General features: G+C 61.9%; 4 protein-coding genes across 4 annotated transcripts in view; 2 read left to right on the top strand and 2 right to left on the bottom strand.

Moving 5' to 3' along the window:
- SULT2B1 (sulfotransferase family 2B member 1) overlaps window positions 1–7,300 on the top strand; it is a 30,787-nt gene extending 23,487 nt beyond the window's left edge. The window contains 5 exon segments of the mRNA XM_045440696.1: window positions 1,312–1,438; window positions 1,922–2,016; window positions 5,162–5,342; window positions 7,094–7,174; window positions 7,177–7,300. Of these exon segments, the coding sequence (XP_045296652.1) occupies window positions 1,312–1,438; window positions 1,922–2,016; window positions 5,162–5,342; window positions 7,094–7,174; window positions 7,177–7,274 (582 nt within the window). The 3' untranslated portion in view covers window positions 7,275–7,300.
- Window positions 7,301–7,487: 187 nt separating this feature from the next.
- On the bottom strand, window positions 7,488–15,902 carry FAM83E (family with sequence similarity 83 member E). Its single transcript, XM_045440695.1, has 5 exons — window positions 15,309–15,902; window positions 13,925–14,092; window positions 13,461–13,585; window positions 9,742–10,186; window positions 7,488–8,329 (listed from the first exon to the last, which is right to left on the bottom strand). The coding sequence occupies exons 1-5, from the start codon at window positions 15,774–15,776 to the stop codon at window positions 8,054–8,056; spliced, it is 1,482 nt and encodes a 493-aa protein (XP_045296651.1). The 5' UTR covers window positions 15,777–15,902; the 3' UTR covers window positions 7,488–8,053.
- Window positions 10,254–11,915, top strand: SPACA4 (sperm acrosome associated 4). Its single transcript, XM_045440699.1, has one exon. The coding sequence runs from the start codon at window positions 11,428–11,430 to the stop codon at window positions 11,806–11,808; it is 381 nt and encodes a 126-aa protein (XP_045296655.1). The 5' UTR covers window positions 10,254–11,427; the 3' UTR covers window positions 11,809–11,915.
- Window positions 15,903–17,624: 1,722 nt separating the features above from the next.
- Window positions 17,625–21,627, bottom strand: RPL18 (ribosomal protein L18). The gene is made up of 7 exons (XM_045440698.1): window positions 21,518–21,627; window positions 20,234–20,320; window positions 19,780–19,887; window positions 19,216–19,314; window positions 18,350–18,473; window positions 18,197–18,266; window positions 17,625–17,740 (listed from the first exon to the last, which is right to left on the bottom strand). Exons 1-7 carry the CDS (start codon window positions 21,518–21,520, stop codon window positions 17,665–17,667), a joined length of 567 nt encoding a protein of 188 aa, XP_045296654.1. The 5' UTR covers window positions 21,521–21,627; the 3' UTR covers window positions 17,625–17,664.
- Window positions 21,628–21,641: the final 14 nt, after the last annotated feature.

Below are 21,641 nucleotides of genomic sequence, written 5' to 3'. Positions count from 1 at the left end.
GTTGAAGGTGGAACCAGCGGTAGGATTTGCTGGCAGGTGGGGCGTGGGTGTGAACCAGATGAGTCAAGGGTGACTCTAGGGCGTTTGGTTTCAGCAACTGGGAAGATGGTGGTGATGTCAACTGACTTGGGGAGGCCGGGAGCGAGGCTCGGGGGAAGGCGGGAGCTCTGTCGGGGCCCGTGGACGTCCAGGTGGAGGGTTGCCAGCGGGCAGCGAGGCAACCGAATCAGGACTCGATAGGACACGCGTCTCTGGAATTGGCTGGTCGACACAGAGGCGGACGGGGCCATTAAAGGCAGGAGACTGGTCGCATCACCAAGGAAGCGAGTGTAGACAGAGGAGGCCCCCCGGGACTCCCCCCCCCCCCCCGGCCCGGTCAGGCTCACGGCTTTGCTGCGAGGAGGCCCAGGTCTCGGCCAAGCTGCTGCACCCACGGCCGCAGAGAATCCCAGCAAAAGGACCGAGGCTAAAGTCAGTGGCGGAAAGAGGCGGGTGGGTCAGCGTCCAGGCGTCTGTCCCAGAGCAGAGCTGCCTGACCCTCCCGGCAGCGACATGGGATGTCACGCGAGCCTTGGCATCCGGGGTGTTTGTCGGGGCGGACCGCCCGGGTGGCTGACCGTGGTCGTGGGGAAGGAGACGGTGGCCAGGAAAGGAGCCATCTGGTGGGGCTGACGCAGGCTTGGTTGTGGAATAGGAAGCTGGTAATCAGCTAAGAGCCAGGGAGTCGGAGCCTTGAACGCCAGGCCCAGAGGCGAAGAGGGTCAGTCAGTGCCTCTCACCTTGATCAACCCCATCCTGAGCCCCCCATGCCTTCCTCCTCCTGTTTTATGTATTTAGAGAGGGGTAGGGAGGGGCAGAAAGAGAGGGACAGAGAGAGTCCCAAGCAGGCTCCATGCTGAGAGCACAGAGCCCAATGTGGGGTTCCATCTTGCCCACCGAGAGATCATGACCTGAGCCGAAATCAAGAGCCGGACGCCCAACCGACTGAGCCACCCGGCGCCCCCCTGCCCCTCCCCCCCCCCCCCCCGTCTTCCGGTCTTAATTCCCTTGAAGCCAACCTGTCACCCCGCCTGGTCCGGGAACAGTCCCTGTGTCCTGCTGGAATGTGGCTGCAGGGAGGTCTCCCCATCCTCTGGGATGAGATGAACTTGATCTAAGCCACTGTTGGCGGGAAAGTCCCCTGAGAAGTCTACCCTGAGGCCTTCCTGCTGCAGGCCCAGAGACAGAGAAGGCTTGGGGGCATGCAGTCTTTGGGGTGGGGTCCTGCCTGTGTGCGACACCTTCTCCCCTCTCCCCAACCCCCATATGCAGGTGATCTACATGGGCCGGAACCCCCGGGACGTAGTGGTCTCGCTGTATCATTACTCCAAGATCGCCGGGCAGTTGAAGGACCCCGGCCCACCTGACCAGTTCCTGCAGAACTTTCTCAAAGGCGAAGGTGAGGACTGGGGCGGAGTGGGGGTCCGGAAGGGGTGCCCCTCTTGGGCCCAGACAGGAAGGGGGCAGGGGAGGGGGTAAGAAGGAGAGAGAGAGAGGCAGCGATACCGGGCGCGATTCACAGCGAGGGCGACACGTGTGTAAGAGACCGAGCGACGATGACAGACAGAAGCGGAGAGAGACCGAGAGGCCCAGAGTAAGCAGGAGACAGAAGGAACCGGAGACAGACAGACAGACGCACAGATACAGAGAAGGGAAGAAACAAACAGAGACAGAAATGCAGAAAAGGGGCAGAAACAAAGAGAGACGGGGAGACAAAGGTTCTCTCTCCGGGGGCCAGAGGTGGGGGGGGGGCTTGGGGGAGGCATCCAGCCCCGAGGCACCATGCCCGGGGCCACGTGGGGGGCGAGTCAGGCCCCCCTGGTCCCCCAGCGGGGGTGGCCCTGCTGCCACACCTTCATCCGCCTGCCCCTCCGCCCCGCAGTGCAGTTTGGCTCCTGGTTCGACCACATTAAGGGCTGGATTCGGATGAAGGGCAAAGAGAACTTCCTGTTCATCACCTACGAGCAACTGCAGCAGGTGATCCCGCGCCCCCACCCCCACCCGGCGCCTCCCTCCCCCTCCCCTCCTCCCGCCCCCTTCCCCTCCCCCAACACACCAGGTACTGGGGGCACTGCGGTGACCAGAGCAGAGTCCTGAGCCAGGGAGCAGGAGAGGGGCCATGGGCAAACAAAGAAAACAGATGGCAGCTGGAGAGCAGAGAGAAAAGGCAAGGCGGAAAGGAAGATAAGGAATGTGTGGGGGCACAATTTTAAACAGGGTGGTTGGGGAGGCCTCCGGGAGAAGATAACACTTAAGCAAAGATCTGAAGGTCAAGGACGACCCAGGGGGATAGCTGGTGGGTGGGTAGGTGGGGGAGTCTCAGGCAGAGGGAACCCGCCAGTGCAAAGGCCCTGAGGTGACAGCACACGCTTGATGTGTTTCCAAGGGGAGCAAAGAAGGATGTGGCCAGAGCCGCCTGAGTGGGGGTAGGGGTGGGGGTGGGAGACACAGCAAGGACCTTGGCTTTTCTCTGAGGAGGTGGGAGCCAGGGGTGGGCCCTGAACAGGCGAGGCGGTAGGAAAAGCACGGAACCGTGGCGCGTGGGGAGTGAGCTCCAGGGATGGCTGTGGCCTGAAAGGCAGAAGGGAGCAGCAGAAGGAAACAGCCTTTGGAGTTAGACGGGGATCCTGTCCGGACCCCACCAGACGTCCCCAGAGCAGGCACCTGGGAGAGAGATGCCTTCCGGCTGGGGCAATCAGGGAGAGTTCCCTGGAAGAGGTGCCGTGCCAGAAGGCCCACTGCTTTCCCCCGCTGCCAGGAGGATGCCGGGCTTCTGGGGGCACAGCCCCCAGCGAACACGCCCAGCCATTCCAGGTCCTTAACAAAGATGTTTCCAGAAGCTGGGCACCCGAGAGGGTCCCCTTACATGCCCCTTCCCCAAGCTCCCCAGACGTGTTTCCTTCTTGTATATACACGTCATGGATTTTATTTTATTTGGCGGGGGGGGGGGGGTGGTGGAGAGAGGGGGAGACACAGAATGGGAAGCAGGCTCCAGGCTCCGAGCTGTCAACACAGAGCCCGACGCGGGGCTCGAACTCCAGAACCGTCAGACGGGAGTCGGACGCTTAACCGACTGAGCCACCCAGGCGCTCCTCATGTATTATTATTATTATTTTTTTTTTGGATGCTTTCTGCCGGTACTTTTTGGAGGGGGAAGCACCTGAATGTTTGTGTCCGACAAAGCAGTTAACGTCCCCCCAAATCTCTCAGAGCCTCAGACGTCCCATCCTTAAAATGGGTGGGAAAATGCCAGCTCGTGAGGTTGCGTGAGCCGCCGTAGGGAGCCCCCGGCATAGCACGACCATCTGACAACGTACCCCAAAGTGTTAATATAGTGCGCAAAGTAAAAGCGACTAGGTCCCGAGGCAGGACCTGTGCGATCGGCAATAACGAGAATACCATGCACCAAACACCTCACTTAATCCTCAGCGTGTGGACAGGCGAGTCACAGATTAGCTAGAACCACCTACAGCTGCCCATATTGGACCCGTTTGGATCTGCAAAAAATATAATTGTATAGGGCGCACCCCAATATTGTTAGTACCCCCGTTTTATGGAGGAGGAAGCTGGGGGACAGTTGACAACCTGCCTGAGTCTTTTGCCCACCCCGGTAAACGTCTTTTGATGGAAAGGTCCAGACAAGATGTCCGGCGTTAACCGCCACCCTCCCATCCCCTCCCCCCTCCCCCCCCCCCCCCGCTTTGTTTTGTTTTGTTTTGTTTTGTTTTGTTTTGTTTCATGGAGCTTTTTTCTCCAAAGCCCAAAACTGGGCCATGCAGCCTGGCAGAGCTTCTGGGCTGCCCCTGGCGTGTGAGGAACTGCACACATGTTAGAATTTCTGGGACACGCCGATGGTTCAAGAAGATAAAGGGATGTAGGGTTGCGAAACCAGGAATGGCCTGGAAAACCGGAGCCGTGGGGCTGGCGGCGCTGACGAGAAGGCTAACTGTCCTGGGCACTAAGTATCAGGGAAGGTGGCGAGACAGAGGAGGGAAGCGTGGGCTTCGGGCACGGAAATCTGAGTTCCTCCCTAGCTGTGTGACCCTGGACGAGTGTCTTCCCCTCTCTGGGCCTCCATTTACTGACCGGGGTAATGACACCTGTCTGCAAGACTATTGGCGGGCTTGGCACAGATATACGAGAGAGAGAGAGAGAGACAGAAGTCCCGAAGTGTGCTCTGTGCTGACAGCACAGATGTGGGGCTCAAACCCGTGGACGGTGAGATCGTGACCTGAGCCGAAGTCGGACGCTCAACGGACTGAGCCCCCCAGGCGCCCCTCAATCCACGTGGCCTGAACGATCGATCGTTGCCAGGAGGAGGGTGATGTTTGAGCTGTATCTGGGTGGGGAAGTTTGCCTGGTGGAGGAGGGTGCCACGGGGCATTCTCGGCCACCCCCGCCAAGGCTGCAGGGAGGAAAATGCAGGGAATGGTTAAGTTCTGGAATTAGAGGCCAGCCCAGGCCAGACCACTTCTGTCCTTGAAAGCCAGGCCTGGGGGCGGGGACTCCTGTCCCAGGGCACTGGGGAGCCACAGGGGGGCTGGGAGCAGCTTTGGGTGTGGGCGCCTGGAGGCAGGGAGGCCAGGGAGGAGGCCGAGGCGTGGGTCCGTGGGGAGAGGACAAGGCAGGCCCAGTGCAAGGGTGCCGAGACCAGAGGAGGGGATGAGCAGAGGGAGACTGACAGGGGTGTGGGGGGAGGGGGAGTAAGAGAGGGGAGGCCGGGCTGAGAATCTGGTCCTGTGACCCAGTGAGTGAGGCTGCTCTTCTGGGATGGGCACCCGGGGGGGAGGTGCAGATCTGGGGCACAGACAGGCTGACCCCCACTTCTAACCTGAGTGGGGGGTGATTGTGCACCAGCTGCCCAACTGACCTCTGCCCCGGCTCTGCCCCTTCTCCCCCGCCCGTGGAACCCTCCGAAACCCCCAGCCTGCGAAAACTCTCAGAAGCCATCGCCCCATCCCTTGGCTTGGTGGTGGGGAAACTGAGGCAAAGCAGCAGAGCCACTCAGACAGCTCTGGGTCGGGGACTCGGACATCCAGATTCTGGGTCTGGTGCTCCTTCCTTGCCTGGGGTCCCCTCCCTCCACCCGGCCTCCCTGACCCCCCCTCCCCGGCCCCCGCAGGACCTCCACAGCTCCCTGCAGGACATATGCCAGTTTTTGGGCCGGCCTCTGGGCAAGGAGGCGCTGGACTCCGTCGTGGCGCACTCGGCTTTCGGCGCCATGAAGGCCAACGCCATGTCCAACTTCACTCTGCTGCCCCCCTACCTGCTGGACCAACGCCACGGCGCCTTCCTCCGGAAAGGTGCGGGGGCTCTGGGGTTCCAAGGCTCCCCCGGCCACCGCCTGGCTGTGCACCTTGGGGCGGTCATGTCACCTCTCTGGGCCTCGGTTTTCCCAGCTGAAACGTGGGGTCGCTCCGAGCAGCACTGCCTTCCCAAGGTCACGAGGGACCCCCCCCCCGCCCCCCCAGGGCTTAGCACAGGGCCCGGCATCCAGAGAGCTCAAAACGGCCCTGTCCAAGGCCACAGCCAGGACTGAACCGTCCTGAGGCTATATAGAGTCTTAGTGAATCTTTCTTAGTGTTACGGTTCAGCCCAGAAACCTTCTAGCGCTCGGATTACGGGAAGGGGGGAGGGAGTGTCTTCGTTCCTATTCCTGCTACAAGACCACAAACTTAGCGGCTTCACACAACCCACCGTTTATTCCCTTACAGCTCTGGTCAGAAGTCCCAAATCAGTGTCCCTGGGTTAAAAATCAAAAGGGTCAGGGGGGACGGGTCCTTCTGGAGGCTCCAGGGGGGAGAATCTGTTCCCTGCCTTTTCCGTTTCCAGCCCCACACGGACTGCTGGGCTCCTCGCCCCTCACCGGTCCTCCGATCAGAAGGGTGGCAGTCTTCCAATCCCAGACTCTAAGCCTCCCGCCTCTTTTGCGTTTTCTTTTTCCCCCCTATGTTTGTTTTGAGAGAGACCAAGAGGGAGCAAGCAGGGGAGGGGCAGAGAGAGACAGGGAGAGAGAGAGAGAGAGAGAGAGAGAGAGAGAGAATCCCAAGCAGGCTCCGCACCGTCCATGGGGGGGTGGGGGGGGGGCTCGATCTCACAAACCATGAGATCGTGTCCTGAGCCCAGATCAAGAGTCGGACACTCAACCTGACGGAGCCACCCACCCCCTCCCCCCGGGCGCCCCTCCCCCTCTTCTTATAGGGACCCTTGTGGGTCTGCCTGGATAAACCTCCATCCTTAACCAATGACACCTGCAAAGTCCCTCTTGTAAGGTCACATATTCATAGGTTCCAAAGACCAGGACGTGGACATGGGAGGGGGAGGGATTCTTCAGCCTATCACAGGGAGCCCCACCCCCAACCCTTACTAGGGGGCGTCATGTAATTCAAAATACTGCCATCCAAATGACATTGGCCCCAGGTGAGAAGCACGAGGCCGGCCCCGAGGGCCCCCTGCGCCCGCCTGGGCCCGTGGAAGGGACAGAGGTCACGCCCCTCGCCTGCTGGGTGGCCACGAGGGTTAAGGAGGGAAACCGAGGAAGCCAGGGCCACCCTTCCGCGCGTTCCCTGGCACGGGCGTGTGGGTACATTCCCAATGGCAGAGCCATCATGGAGGTAGCGTGGGTGTTGCAGGAGCCCCGGAGTGAGGATGCCCTTTTCCAGCCAGGGAGGTTAGGGACAGGGAGCCAGGAATGCTGGAGCGGGAGGGGGAGGTTCTGGGCAGAGCGATTTAAGGGGTCAGGGGGTAAAGCTGAAAGAGGAAGGCGACAGGTCTACTGAAGGGAGAGGCGGGGTGGGGGGGGGAGCCAAGGGAAGGAGGGGGCAAAACGGGTGCCCAGGGGTCTGGCCAGGTGACTGGAGGCCAGCGTGAGAGGCAGCCATCAGTAGGAGGTAAAAGGGCAACAACGTGGAGATGAAAAGGGAGCGGGGAGGTGCTCCTGGCCAAGGCCCGGAGGTGGGCAAGAGGGTGCTGGGATGTGGGGCGCGGGGGATGTCCCCGCCGGGCCTCACCTCGCCGCCCCTCCCTCCCCTCGCCGCCCCTCCCTCCCCTCCAGGGGTGTGCGGCGACTGGAAGAACCACTTTACGGTGGCACAGAGCGAAGCCTTCGACCGCGTCTACCGGGAGCAGATGCGGGGCTGCCCACCTTCCCCTGGGACGACCCCGAGGACGCCAGCCCGGACCCCGATCCCAGCCCCACCCCAGCCCAGGCCTCCGAGCACCCCCGGGACCTGTGACCTTGAGAATAAACGCATCGCTCCTGCCCCGACTCTCTATGCGCTCTGGAGGCGGCGCGCCGGTGGACGGCCGGCAGGGGGCGCGCGAGGGGAGGAGGCCGCCGGGGTGGGGGGACCCCCACGCTGGGCGCCTGGCTCCCCCCAGGGAGTCTGAGGGAGAAAGGGCCCAGGACTGGATTCCTGGGTCTGCGGCTAGGCTGTGAACATGCAAGATTCTGGCAGAAAGCAGCTTTATTCTGAGCAGAGGTAAAGGGAGCCCCAACAACTGGCCCCGTGGCACCCAGAAAACAGTCCCAGCGCCCAGGGCCCTGACTGGCCCCCCAGCAGGGGTCCCCACCAATTTCCTGTCCCTCATTATTAAGCCCCACTCCCTGGACTGGATTCTCTCCTCTCCTCTGCTAAGCTCAGTTTACCCACAGCTCCGGAGCCTGATAGATACAGGAGGCTCCCCACCCTGTCCCAGGGACGCCCCACCTTCGCCCCCACGCGATGCAGGCTCGGGGGCCACTCCGCCAGGCCCGTCCTCAGACAAGTTCCGGCCTGGCCGGGATGCCGGCGGGTCGACACTTTCTGCCCATTTTCTGAAATGCGACACTGGCATCTAGACTGAGCACTGGGCTTGCCCGAGTTCTAGAACAAAGGGGGAAACATCCCTGCCGCTTCCCGGACACCGAGGCCAGAAGCCTTGTCCAAGGCACCACACGGATGGGGGACGGGGAGGGGGGGGGGGGCTGGGAGGTGACCGTCGACAGGCCCGTCCAGGGTGGCTTTGGCTCCCGTCAGGGTCGCCCCCTGAGTCCTGCCTGGGCAGCCCAGTCTGGCTGCTGGGTGCCTCGGGGTTCCTGCAGTTTGGAGGTGGCATCCTCACCAAACCTCCTTCTGGTCGGGGACAGATGGCCGAGGCGGCGGGCAGGGAGGAGGGGCAGGGGGCCGCCTGGGGGCTGGGACCGGCCCAGAGGACGGGGTTCTGTCTCAGCCCAGGGGGCCCCTCCCATGCCCCGCTGCCTCATCAGGGCCTTCGCGGGGGTGTCCTTGGAACCCCAGGATTTCTTGAGCTGTGGAGGGAAAGACAGGGAGGTGAGAGAAGGTGCTGGGGGCCGAGTCCAGGCAAGGGGAGGCGTGTGTGTGCAGGGAGGCCTCGGGGGGGGGGGTCCGGGAGCCGTGATCCCCCCCTGCAACTCTGCACTTGAGGAGAAACAGGAAGCTGCCAGCAGCTGCCTGGGGGGAGTAAATATTTGCCGAGGGAGGTGATGCTGGGTGAGGGTGGCTCAGGACGGGGTGGAGGCGAGGACCTTGCCCCTGCTGTGCCCATCCCCACCTCTCCCCTGGACCGGAAGCGAGGGAGGGAGGCGATTCCTGGGACATTTCTCCCTCCGCCTCCGAAAAGGTCCCCACTGGTTCCCACTTCGCGGATGGGAAAACTGAGCCTGACGAGGGCGCACAGCTCGCGGAGAAACTGCGCCCCAGTTCTGCCGGCATCCAGGGCGAGTCTGCCTGTTTGTCCCCCGTCCCATCCCCTCTCGACAGCCCACTTTACAGCTGGGGGCACTGAGGCTCCCCACCCAGGATCCCAGAGAGTTAGTGTAGGCTGTGTTGGAACCCCGGTGTCTAAGCAGCTGGGGGGGGGCGCCAAGACCCCCTCAGAGCTCCCCAAATCCCCCTCCCCAGCACCCCCATGACACTCGAATCTGGGAAGCCAGGGGCAGAGCATTTAAAAGCTTCACCCGGGAGGCAACCAGGGCCGAGTTCCAATCTCTCCCTGGTGCGTCGGTTTCCTCATCTGCGAAATGGGCGGGTGCAGAGTTGTAATAACATCCCACACCCCCCCACACACACCCCGCCAGAGGGTTGTGGCAAAGGTCCCATCTAGCCATCCCTGGGAAAGCGCCCGGCGTGTGGCAAGGTGCCCCCAAAAGATGGTTGCTTGGAACTCTGGGCAAGTTACTTGACCTCTCTGGGCCTCAGCTTACCCCTCTGTAACAATGAACGTGAGAAGACTCGTAGCTCACTGACCTGGCGTGAGGTGAGGCCACGAACTCAGTAAAAATAAATTCCACGTCGCGGATTTACCGGAACGATGATTGTTCTAGTTCATCCGCCCCTCACTGACTCCCTCCCGCCGAACTGAGCATGGGGACCACTGCTGGGCCCATTTGCTAGACGAGAACATGGAGGTTCAGGCAAATTTCTGCCCCCCCGCCCCCGGCTCTCACAATTGGCGTGTCGTGCCCGGATTTGCACCCAGGGTGGCTCCCGGGGTCTCTGCCCCAGGCCGCCCAGCGCTCACCCCTGCCTGGCACGCAGTAGGGCCACATGCCTCTGAGGTGGGTGCTCCTACAGCTCTGGACCCACCCATTTCACAGATGAGGAAACTGAGGCGCCAGGGAGAGACTGGAACTCGGTCCTGGTTGCCTCCATTCTTTTCCAGCTATTCCTGTTCTCTCTCAGGCCACCTGCCAGGTCTCACCTCGTTGTCACCGTCGCTGGAGCCGGACAGCTGGGACAGGCGGCTCAGGTCCCACAGGGAGTGGCTGGGCCGGGCCGGGGGGCCGCTGGGGGTCCGGGTGCGCTGGACACTCCTCAGGATGTCGCTCAGCGCCGGCCCTGGGGCGGCCGGGGTCTCCTGCCTGTCCCCGTCAAAGACTCGGCAGGCGGCCAAGCGTTGGGCCAGCGGGCCAGCGGGCGGTGGCGGTGACACGGGGGCCACAGAGCGGCGGCGGGCCACACGGTGGGGGTTGTGGGCCAGCTGCAGCCCCCCCACGATGCTGACGAAGGGGCCCGAGGTGGGCGCGGACGGGAGTGGCCAGGAGGCTGCATACAGTGTCCGGAACTCTCGGCTGAAGGCGGCAGCAATCTCGCCGGTCAACAGGGTCACCAGGCCTCGGTGCAGGCGGGAGTCGCTCCACGTGAAGCTGGGGGGCACGCAGGGAGGGGTCAGGCTCTCCGTGCAGCCCCGCGGGCCCCGCCCGGACTCCATTACCAGTCCCCACCTGGTCCCAGGGCAGGCTGTGTGACCTCAGGCAAATCCTGCAACCTCTCTGGCCTCGACATCCCCCTCCGTAGAATGGGAACGACCCACGTACCTACCCAGAGGGCTGACGTGACCGCTAGGTGAGTTAAGACACTTAAATTTATCTTAAGGGACTCTGCCCCCTCCCCAACCAAGGCTGCATCAGTGCCTCAGTTTCCCCGTCCGGAAAGAGATGGGATGTGTTTTCGGACTCCACAAGTCCTGTTGTCGGGCTCGGCTGCTTCCCATATAACGACCGCCATTTGTCAAGCACTTGCTGTGTGGCCGGTCCGTGCCTCTGTCTGCTCGTCTGTCATACGGAGCTCGAATGTAGGGAGACTGGAACGAGGGAACAGGGAGTTGAGCCCCGGGCACGGTGGCCAGCACTAAAAGCCTGCTGGCTGTGGTCAGCGGTGTCCCCATCGCCCCTGCTGGCACGATGGTGGCGTTTAAAGCATCTGGCTCAGGCCTTGGCGCATAGCAGGTGCTCAGTAAATGCCCTCTTTGGAATCACACGAACCTGGGCTGCAATCCTGGCCCAGGGGACCTTGGACACGTCGCTTTCCCTTCCTGAGCCTTGGTTTGCCCATCTGGAAAATGGGCTCACTGCAGGCTGTGTCTCGTGCGCCTCAGCGGGCACAGCACCCAGCGCCCAGAGAGCGACGACTCAGCCCCCAGGATGGCGAGCGTGGGTCCGATCGTCCTTACCTTGGCAGGGTGGCAGTGCCCTCCCTCGCTCTCTGGCAGGTCAGGGGGCCGTCCTGCCCTCCGATTGTGACACCCCTCCCCCCACCTGTGACCTCACCCCTGGAGCGGCCAGTGGGAACCCTGAGGCGTCTGTGAGGTCACCCCATTCCGCTGCACAGAGACGCCCGTCGGATCGCGCCCGCTGGCTTGTCTCCGTCCCGGGGATCTTCTGAGACCCAAGCGCTCGAGAGCCGCGGTCACGACAGAGCTCCTGAGACGGACACGGAGCATTGGGAACCGAGGACACTCCAAGTGCTGACCCCGGGAGGCCAGCCCAGGGGCGAAAGTCGCGGCGGGGGGGGGGGGGGGGGGGACTCGAGATCCTCATTCAGCAGTTCCAGGAGGCCCAGGAAGCCCACGGCCTGGCTTGGGCACCGTCACCGCCGCCAGGCCACCATGGTCCCCAGCTGGCTGCTGCTTCTGGCGATGGCTCTGCCCCCAGGTGCCACGGGCGCCAAGGACTGTGTGTTCTGTGAGCTGACCGACTCCACGCACTGCCCCGGGACCCACATGCGCTGTGGCGAAGACGAGGACTGTTTCACGGGCCAGGGGGTGGCCCCGGGGCTCGGCCTCCTCATCAACAAAGGCTGCGTGCAGTCCACTTCCTGCGGCCACGAGGAGCCCGTCACCTACATGGGCGTCACCTACGCCCTCACCACCACCTGCTGCTCCGGCCACATGTGTAACAGGGCCCCCGGTCCCGAAAGCGGCCAGCTGGAAGGGGTCACCGCCGCCGGCCTGGCGCTGGGCCTGCTGCTGTTCCCACATTTGCTGTGACCGACCTGAAGGGCAGGGCCTGGGACTGGTCTCCCGGCCTCGCTGCTCCCCGAGCCTCCTGCCTCCACCCCTCCCCCTCATTAAATGGCCAGAGGCCCTGGACAACCTCTCGTGGCCCTGGCCTCATCCGTTCTAGGGCCGTCCACCCGGACCCGGGGGCTCGGCGAAGCGTCCTCAGACCTGATTTGGTGGCAGGGAGCCACGCTCGGTGGGTTTGACTTGTGCCCCTACTGTATTTCATTGGTTCTAAGACGCATCTCTTTTCGCGTTTTGATCGGGACGCTGCTTTTCATCGGTGGCACCTTAGAGTCGATGAAATAGGGTTAAAAACAAAACAAACCAAAACGAAACCAAAAAACCCCGAATAATGACAATAATAAATGACAGCTGATGTTTACGGAAGGCGGCTGATGTGACGCGCCAAGGCACTGTGATCTCCTTGAATCCCCCCCGGCCAAGCCGGGAAGGTAGATTCTTTCCGAAAGGTCCCAGCCTCCACATTGGCGGGTCCCAGAATGGGTTCCTCGGACGGGCAGCCTGGAGGAGCTTGCCAGGAATGCTGCTTCTCAGGTCCCATCCCAGGCCGGCTGAATGGGGGCGGGGCCCCGAGATCCGCGTTTTGATTCCGACGCAGGCAGGCCCAAGATTGAACACCGCTAGCCTAGGCCAATGGTCACCGACCGCGCATGTCTGCCCGTCCCCCCCTCCCCCCCCCCAGGGGGCACCCGGCAATGTCCGGAGACACTTTGGCTTGTCATAGTAGGGCAGAGTGGGCGCTATGGTCATCTACTGGGGAGACACCAGAGATTCAGTTCAGCCTCCTCCAGGGCCCAAGAAAGTCCCCACGACACAGAATCGTCCAGCTGTCCCGCACGTGAGCACCGTCTCTGTCGAGGAGAAACCCTGTTCCACGGGCCCTAACCACATCATCCCGCTGTGCAGCGGGGGAAACGCAAGCACAGAGAGGTGAAGTCCGTTGCCCAAAGTCACACAGCGAGTAGCTGGGGGAGCTACAGTTTGAACCCAGGCCCCCTGACCCGAGAGTCCCTGCACCCCGCACCCTCCCCGAACTGTGACCTTCGGAGGTAGGTGCTGTGATTATTCACACCTTCCCGATGGGGAAACTGAGGTTCAGAGCAGGGGAGGCACAGAGCTCAGTGTCACCGAGCTAAGAGGTCGAGGAGCCAGGATCCAGGGTCGGGTCAGATCCCCAAGACAGGAGAGAGGAGGGTCATGGACCAGTCCGAGGGCCAGGCCCTTTGCAAACGGGCTGTTTTCTTTTTGTTTTTTTTTTTTTTAAATAGATGCTTAGAGGGGCGGAGTCAACTCACTCAGGGCGGAGCTAGGACCCCAAGCCAGGTCCTCCTGGTTTGGAAACCCACACACCAACTGCGGGCCCCGCTTTCCAGATGAGGAGACCCAGGGTTAAAGAGGGGACCCTCCCCCACTAAACCGGCCCCCTGGGCAGGGCCTGGCTCCACCCCCAGCTGGTTCTGCCCCACCCCCCCACCTCCTCTACCAGCAAGGGTGTTTCGACCCATTTCACAGACCAGGAAAGCGAGGCTAGGCTGGTCAAGGGATGCCAGCTGCTCTCTGAGCACACTGGGAGATGGGGACAGGACACCGGGTGGCATCACGAGGGGCAGCCGTACCTGTAGGATCCGGAGATGACCCTCTCGCCGTCCAGCAGCACAAATTTCTCACGCACGTTGCCACTCACCTGCCGTCGCCAGCGGCTCTGGAAACTGCAGCCTCGCACGACCCGGATATCTAGGTTCTGGAACGGAGAGGGGCACGCCCCTGCTCAGGCCCACCTAGCACGCCTCCGCTCACCGCGCAGGGCCTGGGAGTCCCCTGCTTAGGACTCTGTCCCAGCTTCCCCAGAGTCACCAATATCCAGCCTTAGGGGGGTGGGTCTCTTGGAGGTACCCCTAACTCAGGGGGACCGTGTGGGAAAGCCCGCCCCTGATTCCCCCACTGCCTCGGGCATCAGGTCTCAGCAGACCCTCTCAGCTGGCCTCTGCCTCGATGAGCTAGGACCCTGTGGAAGGATCTGCCCCCCGCTGCCCCAGCGCCAGGAGGATGGCGACTCGGTCCCCCCCCACCGGGCTCCTACCTCAGTGGCCCAGGGGTTCACCCCCAGCTGCTGGGCCAGCGTCAGGAAGGCAGGCAGCTGCTGGCGGTCCAGGAGCAGGTAGACAGGCACCCAGCGGCGAGTGGCGGCGTCTAACAGGTCCGAGAGCAGGTCTGGGTCGGTGAAGATGTCCATGACCACGGCCACTAGCTGGGGGGAGGGGTGGGGAAAAGGGCTGTGGATGGAGCCTGGAGCTCAAGGGACATTTGGGAGTGGGGGGCGGGGCCCTGGGGGGTGAGGTGCTCTGGGGGTGGGAGTTGAAGGGCCTGGCTTCCGCGGGATGTTCAGGGGACTGCGGGAGAGACCCCCCCCCCTCCCCCCAGACCCACACTCCTGCTCATACAGCGCCTACACGTGGATGAGGAAAAGCCTGGCTTTCCTGGAGGCCGAGGCCTCGCCTGCCTGGATGACTGGAAAACTGTCATCCTAATCACAGCTGCAGTGGTGAATGATGTCCCCTGAGCTGTGACACATTGCCTGGTGCCCCCCCCCCCCCGCCCCCGCTCCAGGGCTCAGTGGGCTGGATGCCCGGGCAGGGCACCTGTGGCCAACTGCACAGCTGGGTCCTTGGGGGTGCCCTGGGTGCCCTGGATACCCAGAGCTCCCCTGGGGACTGGGGTGCTGAGCGCCTGGAAATACGTAGCAGTGATGACTCCTGATCACTGGCCAGGACTCCTTGGTTCAAATCCCCGCTCGGCCACTCACCAGTGAAGACACTTAACCTCCCGTGCCTCAGTTTCCTCATCTCCTCACTTGGTTAAAATGTGTCCCAGCCTCACAGGACCCTCCTGGGGGTCATTAAATGTTAACCCGCGCAAAGCACTTAAATGTGGGAGCTGGCAGGCACAAAGACCAGGCTAGGGGCGCCTGGGTGGTTGAGCCTGTGACCTGGGCTCAGGTCATGACGTCACGGCTCGTGAGTTCGGGCCCCGAATCGGGCTCACTGCTGTCTTCACAGAGCCTGCTTTGGGTCCTCTGTCTCTCTCTCTTTCTCTCTCTCTGCCCCTCCCCTGCTCACTCTCTCTCTCTCTTAAAAATAAAATACATATTAAAAAAAAAAAAAGTAGGCTACCTAGGGGGGCCGCAGGGGGGAATCTGGGGTGGAGGAGGTGACTGAGCCAGGGGGTTATAGTTAAGTCCCAAGGGTCGTGGATGCCTAGGGGTACCCAGGAGAGAGGGTGAGGAGGAGGTCTGAGGGATACGGACACCTGAGTCATCGGGGCAGAGCCATGTGGACCCACAAGTCCCAGGAGGGCATGGCCAAGATGCCATGGGCCCTAGGGGACATGCACTCCCAGGGGCGGGAGCCGGCGTGTGAGGACGCACGGGTCTGGGGAATGGACACCGGGCCCCCCCGAGCCCCCACCTTGCGGGCAGCCTGGATTTCCTGGCGCACCAGCTCCTTGAGGGGCGGGTGGCCCTCGTCGGGTGGCTGGGTGAACAGCTGCGCCCGGGTGATTCCCTTCCAGGCTGGGTCCTCCGGCCAGCCCAGCCGCAGCGTAGGCACCAGCTCCTCTGACCGTCCAGGCCAGTAGGTCAGGCTGCCCGAGTCCCCATCGGTGGCTCCCTCTGCCGCCCTGTCGGGCCGCTGCTTGGACGCTGTCCAGTCTTCCGCCGCCGCCGCCAGACTCCGCAGCTCTTCCCCGCTCAGGAAGGGCCGCAGCCCCTCTCGCTGCACGCAGGCCTCGAACGCCGCCGCGCCCTTGCTCAGCAGGGCCTCGAGCGCCAGCCGCTGGCCCTCGGAATACAGGAAGCCGGGGCTGGCCTCGGTCAAGGGCGGCCCCCCGGCCTCCGACTCCGCTCCTTCCAGCGCTGCCAGCTGGGAGGCTGACATGGGGCTGCTGGGGCGGGACGGCCGTGAGGCTGGGCGGTGGAGGGTTTGGCCGTCTCTGGGGCACTGACCATCTGGGGGTCTCCTGCCAGGCAGATTCTACGCGGCCACGGGACCCCTCAACTCCTCCTCTATGCTCCGCCCCGCAACAACTTCCGGCCTGCTGGCCTCGCGATGCCCCAAATGACCGGTCTGCTGGCTCAGTCTTGGTCAGGCTGAGGGCCCACCTGTCCTGGCCAGAGAGCCGGCCGACTGCCCCACCATCTCCAGGCGACAGGCCGCCTGCCTGTCTCCTACCACCCAAATGTCCCCAACTAAAGGCAGAGCGGGCTGCCTATGTGCCCCTGACCAATAGCGCGTCTAACTGACGCTCTCCTTTGGATTATCTGGCAGGCATCGATTGCTTCCAACAATGTCCGTATCTGACCACCCGGCCGTGTCCCGCAGAATCCGTTTTTCCTGACAACTCGCGGCTGGCTCAGCGGCTCTCACGGCCGGATCATTCCACGCACCTCCCCTTTGGACCTGCTCGCTCAAGCTTGGGAAGAATGGGCTCCAGCCCGAGGTCTGGGCATCCCCCTTACCCAGCCAGGGAACGAGACTGGTCTCCGTGGACTGGGGACCCTGCTCCTGGGGTTTCACACCCACTCGGGCTGCCACAGCGGAGCCGCTCACCAGGAGGTTTCATCACCATGGAACCGGCCCATCTGGATGGAGGGCCTGACCAACCACCGTTCCTTGGATTGGCTGCCCCTGCCCGCCTGTCTCCCAGCGGGAGTGCTCTGGGGCTGCCCTCTGATCTCTGCTGATCCCTGGCCGAGCTGCCCTGCCGGGGTTTCTACGGGGTTTCTACCCGAATCCTGCTATCTCCTGCTAGCTAACCACTTATTCCTGGCCAAGGACCACTCTGTCTCCTGTCCTCTCTCCCTCTCATGCTGTTCCTTTGAGGCTCCTGACCCAACCTTTGGGCTGTGGACCCCTGATCCCTGCAAACCAGCTGCCCCTCCTTCCAATCACGGCACCCAGGCGGCTTCCCTCCTCCAGGCCACAGCGACCAGGCCTACAAAGATAAAGAGGAATAAAACCAGGACTCCCCCTCGCCCATCCAGAGCTCCCCCCATGTGTCCGGACCCCCATCCCCTTTCCCTCCTTGCCTTGCCTTTTCGGAGGCCAGAACAGGGGTCTGGAGATCTCCTGCCTCTATTTCTGCCGTCCTTCCGGCTGTCTGGCCTCATTCATCAGGTTTTAGCCTGGGATCCGGGGAACCCAGCCCCTTGTGTAAACACAGAGGAGGGCCCGATGCAGGTCCCCGCGGAAGGCTGAGCGCGGGTACGGGAAGGCCCCAGCCCAGGGAACACACTCACCAGGTCACTGGCCCAGGGCCCAGGGGCCCGCCAGACCCCAGCTGACTCAAGCTTCGGTTAAAGGGGAGCAACTCACCTGTTCCCACGTACCCCTCCCCCCCCGCGATCCCGCCCCCTCAGCACTTCCGGGTCCACACCCTGCCCACCGGGCCGAGCCTGGGAGGAGCTCAGGTTTAGAGGGGCGGGTGCGGTTAATCCGGGGGAGGGAACAGGTGCGGAAACACCTGTCACCCGGCTCACCGAGGGGGCGGGACTCTGGCCGTGGGGGGCCCTCAAGGGTCCAATGGCGCAAGATCCAGACAAGCACGCACCGAAGCCTCCAGAGGGCGCCTGCGGGTAGAGCTAGACTCCGCCTCCGAGGGAAGGGCTCCTCCGCCACTGGTGTCCACGGAGACGGGCGCGCATCCTACTCCCAGACTCCAATCCGATCCCCTCCCGTGTCCCGCCCCCTGTCCCTCATCCCCGGAATAACACACAAGAAGACGTCAACAGTCCAAATCTTTTTAATAACAAGGCAGGGTCTGGGGTTAGTTTTTGTAGCCTCGGCTGGCCCTGCGGCCTCTGGCGCGCTCGAACTTCCGGCCCTTGGATCGCACGTAGGGTCTGCGGGAGGGAGAAGAGGGTGAGACCGTGCCCACACAGGAGTGGCCAGCCCCAATGGGACAGGGACAGCTACAGAGCAGCACCGGACACGGGATGGGGTGGGGGTGGGGGGTGAGGGGGAAGGACGGGAGTGCAGTTAGCGTCAGGCACTCAGGAAGGATCCACCTGAGCTGCCCCAAGGGCAGGGTAAGAAAGAGGCAGGCTCCGTGAGGGAGGTGCAGACTCAGGCCCTGCATTTATACGCTGGCTCTGCAGGGCCTCAACAGGAGCAGCTTTAAGCCAAGTCTTGAGGAAGAAGCAGTAAGACCAGGTTGGGGGGTGGGGGGGTTCTACGGAGGCCTGATGCTGGGTTGGTGTGAGAAACAGAAGGGGCTGGAAGCGGGGCAAGGCCCCCAGACCCACCGGGGGGGTCCAGGGAAAAAGTCAGGGCCGGATGCAAAGGCTGGGTATACTCACTTCGTGTGGCTGTGTGGGGTCCCTGGGGCCTTGCCGAAATGCCTGTACACCTCTCGGCCCTTGCGCGGACCTGGGGAAGGGGAAGGGAAGGACTGGATCAGGCAGGGACCCGGCGCCCAGAAGAAGCCACGGGAGCCACTGAAGCCCACTCACCAGAGAGCAAGACGGTGCCACAGCCCTTGGGGGAGTCCAGGGCCAGCTGGTCGAAGGTGAGGATCTTGCCTCCAGCTTTGAGGATGCGGCTCCGGGCACGGCTGCTCACACGCAGTGCGCACACCTGGGGGACACGCAGGACAGGAGTGGTCGGACCCCTGGCACGGCCACCCACGGCTGCTGGGACTTCCTCTCCACGGCCCTGGCCCAGCAGTCACCCCACTGCTTGTGGCGCCTGCTAATACCATTAGAGTGAGCTTCCTGAGTTGACAACTATTCTTACCATTTTAAAAAACGTTTATTTATATCGAGAGAGAATGTTCACGTGCAGGGGAGGAGCAGAGAGAGAGAGAGAGAGAGAGAGAGAGAGAGAGAGAGAGAGAAAGAGAGAGAGAGAGAATCCCAGGCAGGCTCCACCCTGCCAGCACACAGCTCAATGCGGAGCTTGATCCCATAAACCGTTAGATCACGACCTGAGCCGAAATCAAGACTTGGGACACTTGACCTACTCAGCCACCCAGGCGCCTCTGAGGCCAATTTGTTTCTAAAATTGCCTTTAACACTGCAACACCCTCAAGTTACTACGGATAAGGAAACGGGGGTAAAAAGGACCCCAGACCTTGTCCACAGGCCACAAACTGCCAGAGAAATCTAGATCGGAAGCCAGGCTACATGACTTGAGAACCAGCACTGCCAACAGGGACCCAGAAGGGACGTGCCCAGGGACACCCACCATCAAGAACGCCAAGATCATCCCCCTTCAATCCTAAAAGCTGCTCACACAGTGCAGACCTGAGACAGGTCATCCAGGCCCCGGAGTCTGCTCTCGCCCCCCCACCATGCCCCGGAGCGCCCTCCTCACCCACCTTCAGTTTGGGCACTTCCTGGACCCGCACGTCATCCGTTATCGTCCCGACAACCACGGCGGTTTTGTTTTCCCGGCCAGGCAGCTTCATCTTCCGGATCTTTGGAGGAGGAGAAATGCACCTTAAGGAAGTTCCTTCTGGTGTCTGAACCCCATCCCACTGCTCCAGGCGCCCCCAAGGGCACAAGAGACACGTGTGCCCTGACGGGGCCAAACCCACCCGCGCCCCACCTCCCAACTAGCTCCCCGCTGGTCTAGCCTGGGAAAAGCACCAGACACGACGCGCAAGCAGACTGTTCGACAGGTCGCTCCTGACACTTAAGGACTGTGTCACGGGGCTTGAAACCACACGAACCCACTGTAAGTGCCCCCACTTGACAAGAAAACAAGGCCGAACCACTCAAGTACCCACCGCTGTTCAGCCTCAAGGGTCAGAGCTCTGTGCCCACCGCTGGGCGAAGTAAACCAGCCGATGGCCAGGCTCCAGGCCTGCCCACCCCCGCCCCGCCCACCCAGAGCCCAGCTCTAAGACAGGATCCAGTCGCTCCTCGAGTCAGCCGCTCACCATCCGGGAAAGGGACAGAGGTGGCCGGTTGGTGCGACTCATGAACAACCTCTTCAACACAACTTGGTTAAAGGTAGAGTTGGTCCGTCTGGCCAGAAACCGGTACAGCTGGAGGAAAGAGAAAAGGAAGGATGAGAACCGAGGGCAGCCCACACACCCCCCCCCCCCCAACCTTCCAGCAAATGGCAAAAGAAATGATGGTTTGGGCTAGCGAGGTTTTTATGGCTTTTCCCCATCCCACTGGGCCCCAAGGAGACCCCCCAAGCCCCTTCCCCAACTCCCAGATGTAGACAGCCCAGACGCTGAGGACACTGAACCTTCAGGAACCCCGGGCAAAACCAGTTACGAGCTTGCCACGCAGACCCCTGGAGGAGCCTGGGGACCAATACTAGAATGTTCTAGAAGTCACAATTCTGGGGTGGTGCTGCCTAAGGGTCTCAGGCCTCAAGCTCACCTTGACCAACAGTCTCAGGTAGATGTCCTGGCTCTTGGGTTCCTTGCGCCGAACCTTTCGGTCCTTGTTATGGCGGATGTCGACTCCCTGCAGAGTTAACGAAGCAGAGATTACGGACCCAACTCTGATCTGGCAGATTATTCGCCCGCAAAAATGAGTTGATTGCTCATCTCCGAGGAAGGGCAAGGAGCCCAGTCTCTGAAGAGACAACAAATCCCTGGCCCACCCCTAGGTGACATGCGGAGAGTCACTTACAATCTTCTGGGCCTCAAATGACCCCTATGAAAAGCTTTAACACAGCAGTCATACCAACTCAAAAAAAAAAAAAATTTTTTTTTTTAATTCTTTAGAATCTATTTTTTGACAACAGAAGCCAAGGGCAGACTCTACCTAACAACGTAGCAGAGAACCTTTATTTGGAACTCACTCAACGCAGAACCAATACGAGAACCTTTCCCGCAGTTACCTCCCCGAACCCAACCACCTTAGGAGGGAGTTTCCCACTTTTACGGAGAAAACCGAAGAAGCCACCGTTTCCACTACACCGTACCCCAACTTCTGCCCCGAGATTTTTTTTTTAATAGACCAAGTTAGGAATTGCAAAGAACTACTTGGTTATCCGTAGCTCCCTTTTCTCCAACATTAAGGTATGCAATCATCTATGACGCGTTCTTCGGACAAATTCTTTCTTCCAAACTCACGTCGGTCACACAGGATTACTGTGTCCCCAACAAACAGACCGACAAATGGGGGTACGGGCAGGGAAGGCAAGATCACGGGGCGGACAAGGAGCTGAGACTTCAGCGGTTTGCCTGGCCACGAAACCCAGGCATTGGACGGTCAGAGACCCCCCCCCCCACTCCACCCCCCCAAACCTCCCGCCCCAGAACCCAACGTGCCAGGCCAGGAGGGATGACAGGTCCAGGTAGAGGCAGCAGAGACCAAAGATTAAGGACGGACGTGGGACCAGCGCCTGGGTCGGAACCCTAGCTCTGCCACTTCCTGGCAGAGTGATCCCGGTCACGTCACTTAACCTCCTTGTGTTTCAATACGGCCATCTACTTAATTGTACGTATAATAACAAAAGGGCAAGGGAGGGGGCCGGAGGCTGAGATGACCGACCTATCCCTGGTCTCCGAGCCTCCCCAGTAGTTCCCCCGCCGCGGCGGTCGCCCCCTCCGAGCTCCCCTGGCATCCCTGCTCCCCTCCGGCATTCCCCCAGCCCCAGTCCGAGACGGATGGCGGCGGATAGTCGGGGCCCCCAGCTCTTCAAAGCACGCTCACCATGATGGCGCCTCCTGCTCAGCCAGGTCCGGAAAGAGAGAACAGCGCCGGGGTGGGCGGGGAAAGCCTTCAGCGAGCGGCGCCTACGTGACGTCACACGGGCACGACGCGGCGCGGCACTCGA

The sequence above is a fragment of the Leopardus geoffroyi genome, chromosome E2 (genome assembly GCF_018350155.1).
Source record: "Leopardus geoffroyi isolate Oge1 chromosome E2, O.geoffroyi_Oge1_pat1.0, whole genome shotgun sequence".
NCBI lineage: Eukaryota > Metazoa > Chordata > Mammalia > Carnivora > Felidae > Leopardus > Leopardus geoffroyi.
Note: the sequence above shows the minus strand (reverse complement) of the source record. Positions and strands in the feature narration are given on the sequence as shown.